The following is a 2,328-nucleotide window of genomic DNA, read 5'->3' as shown; positions in this document are numbered from 1 at the left end:
CTTTATTCTCTTTTATTTTATTCATTATTCTTTTCTTCTCTCTTATTTTACCGATTCTTCTCTCTTATTTTTGAATTGTACATTAAAATCTGTGTCGTTTCAGATGTTTGTATTTTTCAAGAACAGAAGTAGTAAACAATTATGAGACTGAGATTTCTCATCTAAGAAATGTACGTCAGTTGTAAGAGAAAAATTTACCTAGTCATAGCATACCAAAGCAGCAAATGATGTGGTATGTCTTTAATAAACTTTTGAGAAACTGCAAAAGTAAACCATGAAATTATAAGAACAATTAAAATTACATTGAGTAATTGGGGTTTGACATTAATTCAATCAAAATTTCGATTCACCTTCCTTTATAAAGTTAAATAATTTTTTAAAATTCACATCGGTCAAATATGAGATATTTGTCTTCAAGGAGTATTATTTAAATTACGGATGAAGATAGCTATATTGATATAATTGATACTATCTCGTCCAAAAAATAGTTTCTTTTTACCTCTTTTGTCTATCTCTGAAAATTAGTCAACTTCTATTATTGTCTCCAATCACAAATTACACTATTTTATTAAATAGGTAAATAAATTTTTATTTAAAGGCCGACTATAATAACGTGGATATTCTAACTACTTTTGCAGTTTTGTCACTCATGATAATATGGAAAGGTAAGTTTGAAAAATGAATTAATATGGCAGTTGAGGCATTGACCCATGACTTACTTTTACGACTGACACATAATGATTAAAATATAAACAATTAAGACACTAAAGTTGTCTTATAATCTACTCTCTTCTGAGCTTCCATTTCCACTAGAAAATCTGAGTGAGTTACATGTCGACATTTCTCATAACCATTTCGTTTATGGCGCCATTCCACCTAACATACAAAGTTTATCCAAGCTAACTTATCTCGATTTGTCCTACAATCGTTTAGAGGGCCAGATTCTACCCAAACTGTTGCGTAAATTTGGGATGGAGACGTTCATCGGCAATCCCAAGTTACTAGCCACGATTGATTCTGAAGGAGGAAGCAAACATAGAGACAAGTCAGTTACTATAATTTATGCTGTGACAGTAGTATTTGGCTGTGTCTCTCTGTTTTCAATTTTCTTTGGAGTCATTTTATGGAACTTCGATGGAAACATAGCCTATCAAAACATCATTGAAGCAACACAAGACTTTGACTTCAGATACTGTATTGGAACCAGTGCCTATGGGAGCGTCTACAGAGCTCTACTGCCCACTGGAAGAGTCGTTGCTGTGAAGAAACTTCACAGATTTGAAGGAGATAATCTGCACCAACGGAGCATGTTTCTCATCTACGATTACATGGAAAGAGGAAGCCTCTTTGGTGTGTTGAAGGATGAAGAAGAAGCCGTTGAGCTGAACTGGAAGAAGAGAGTAAATGTGGTGAAGGGCATTGCAAATGCTCTATCTTACATGCATCACGATTGCAGCCCTCCTATTCTACACAGAGACATTTCGATCAGCAACATACTCTTGGATTAAGAGTTAGATGTTTATCTGATTTTGGTACAGCTAGATTGCTGGATCCAGATTCTTCCAATCAGACTCTACTTGTGGGAACTCGAGGCTATATTGCACCAGGTATGGATAATATAGTTTCAAGTAGTAATTGTATTCATGACGATGACTTGTTTGTTGGGTGCAGAGTTGGCCTACACAATGGTGTTACAGAAAAATGTGATGTGTACAGCTTCGGAGTTTTGGCATTGGAAGTCATGTTTGGAGATCATCCGGGGGATTTCCTTTCGTCCATGACGATGATGAAGAGATCCACACAGTTTGCTCAAAACATGATGGTGCAACAACTCTTGGACAAGAGGCTACCATCTCCGACGAAGATGTAAGATTGTCAAGGGAAGTGGTTGGAGTGGTCAAAACAGCACTAAAATGCATAAGATCTGACCCAAAGCTGCGGCCGTATATGAAGGAGGTCTCTCAGGAACTCGCTAAGCGCCCATCACGGTTGATGATGCCATTCAGCTCCATATCAGTGCTTCATCTCATGCACACAAACTGAGCCCCAACTGCCTAAAAGCAGCTTCTTGAATAATATTGTCTATTTTTGTAGAATCAAGATTAAATGACTAGGTGTATATCTATTTTTGCAGTATCTGATGTATTACTGTGTAATAGTTATGTAGCTCCACTCTTAACATATTTGTAAGACTCCCATTTCTGCAGGTAACTTTATTAGTACAGTAACATGTAGACTTATATAAATTGGTGGTTAATACTGTAGTAAACTAAGGTATCTTAACTTAGTCCTTGTATAAATTGTATGCTTTTATTTAACTCTAAAATC

At 35.9% G+C, this 2,328-nt stretch overlaps 1 protein-coding gene across 1 annotated transcript; it reads left to right on the top strand.

Moving 5' to 3' along the window:
* The first annotated feature begins 971 nt into the window (after positions 1 to 971).
* LOC148927573 (MDIS1-interacting receptor like kinase 2-like) lies at positions 972 to 2,043 on the top strand. The gene is made up of 3 exons (XM_089056654.1): positions 972 to 1,400; positions 1,539 to 1,607; positions 1,717 to 2,043. Exons 1-3 carry the CDS (start codon positions 972 to 974, stop codon positions 2,041 to 2,043), a joined length of 825 nt encoding a protein of 274 aa, XP_088912780.1.
* Positions 2,044 to 2,328: the final 285 nt, after the last annotated feature.

Source organism: Salvia hispanica, chromosome 4, assembly GCF_029641045.1.
Source record: "Salvia hispanica isolate PSC_SH4W2 chromosome 4, Shi_PSC_v1, whole genome shotgun sequence".
Lineage (NCBI taxonomy): Eukaryota > Viridiplantae > Streptophyta > Magnoliopsida > Lamiales > Lamiaceae > Salvia > Salvia hispanica.
Note: the sequence above shows the minus strand (reverse complement) of the source record. Positions and strands in the feature narration are given on the sequence as shown.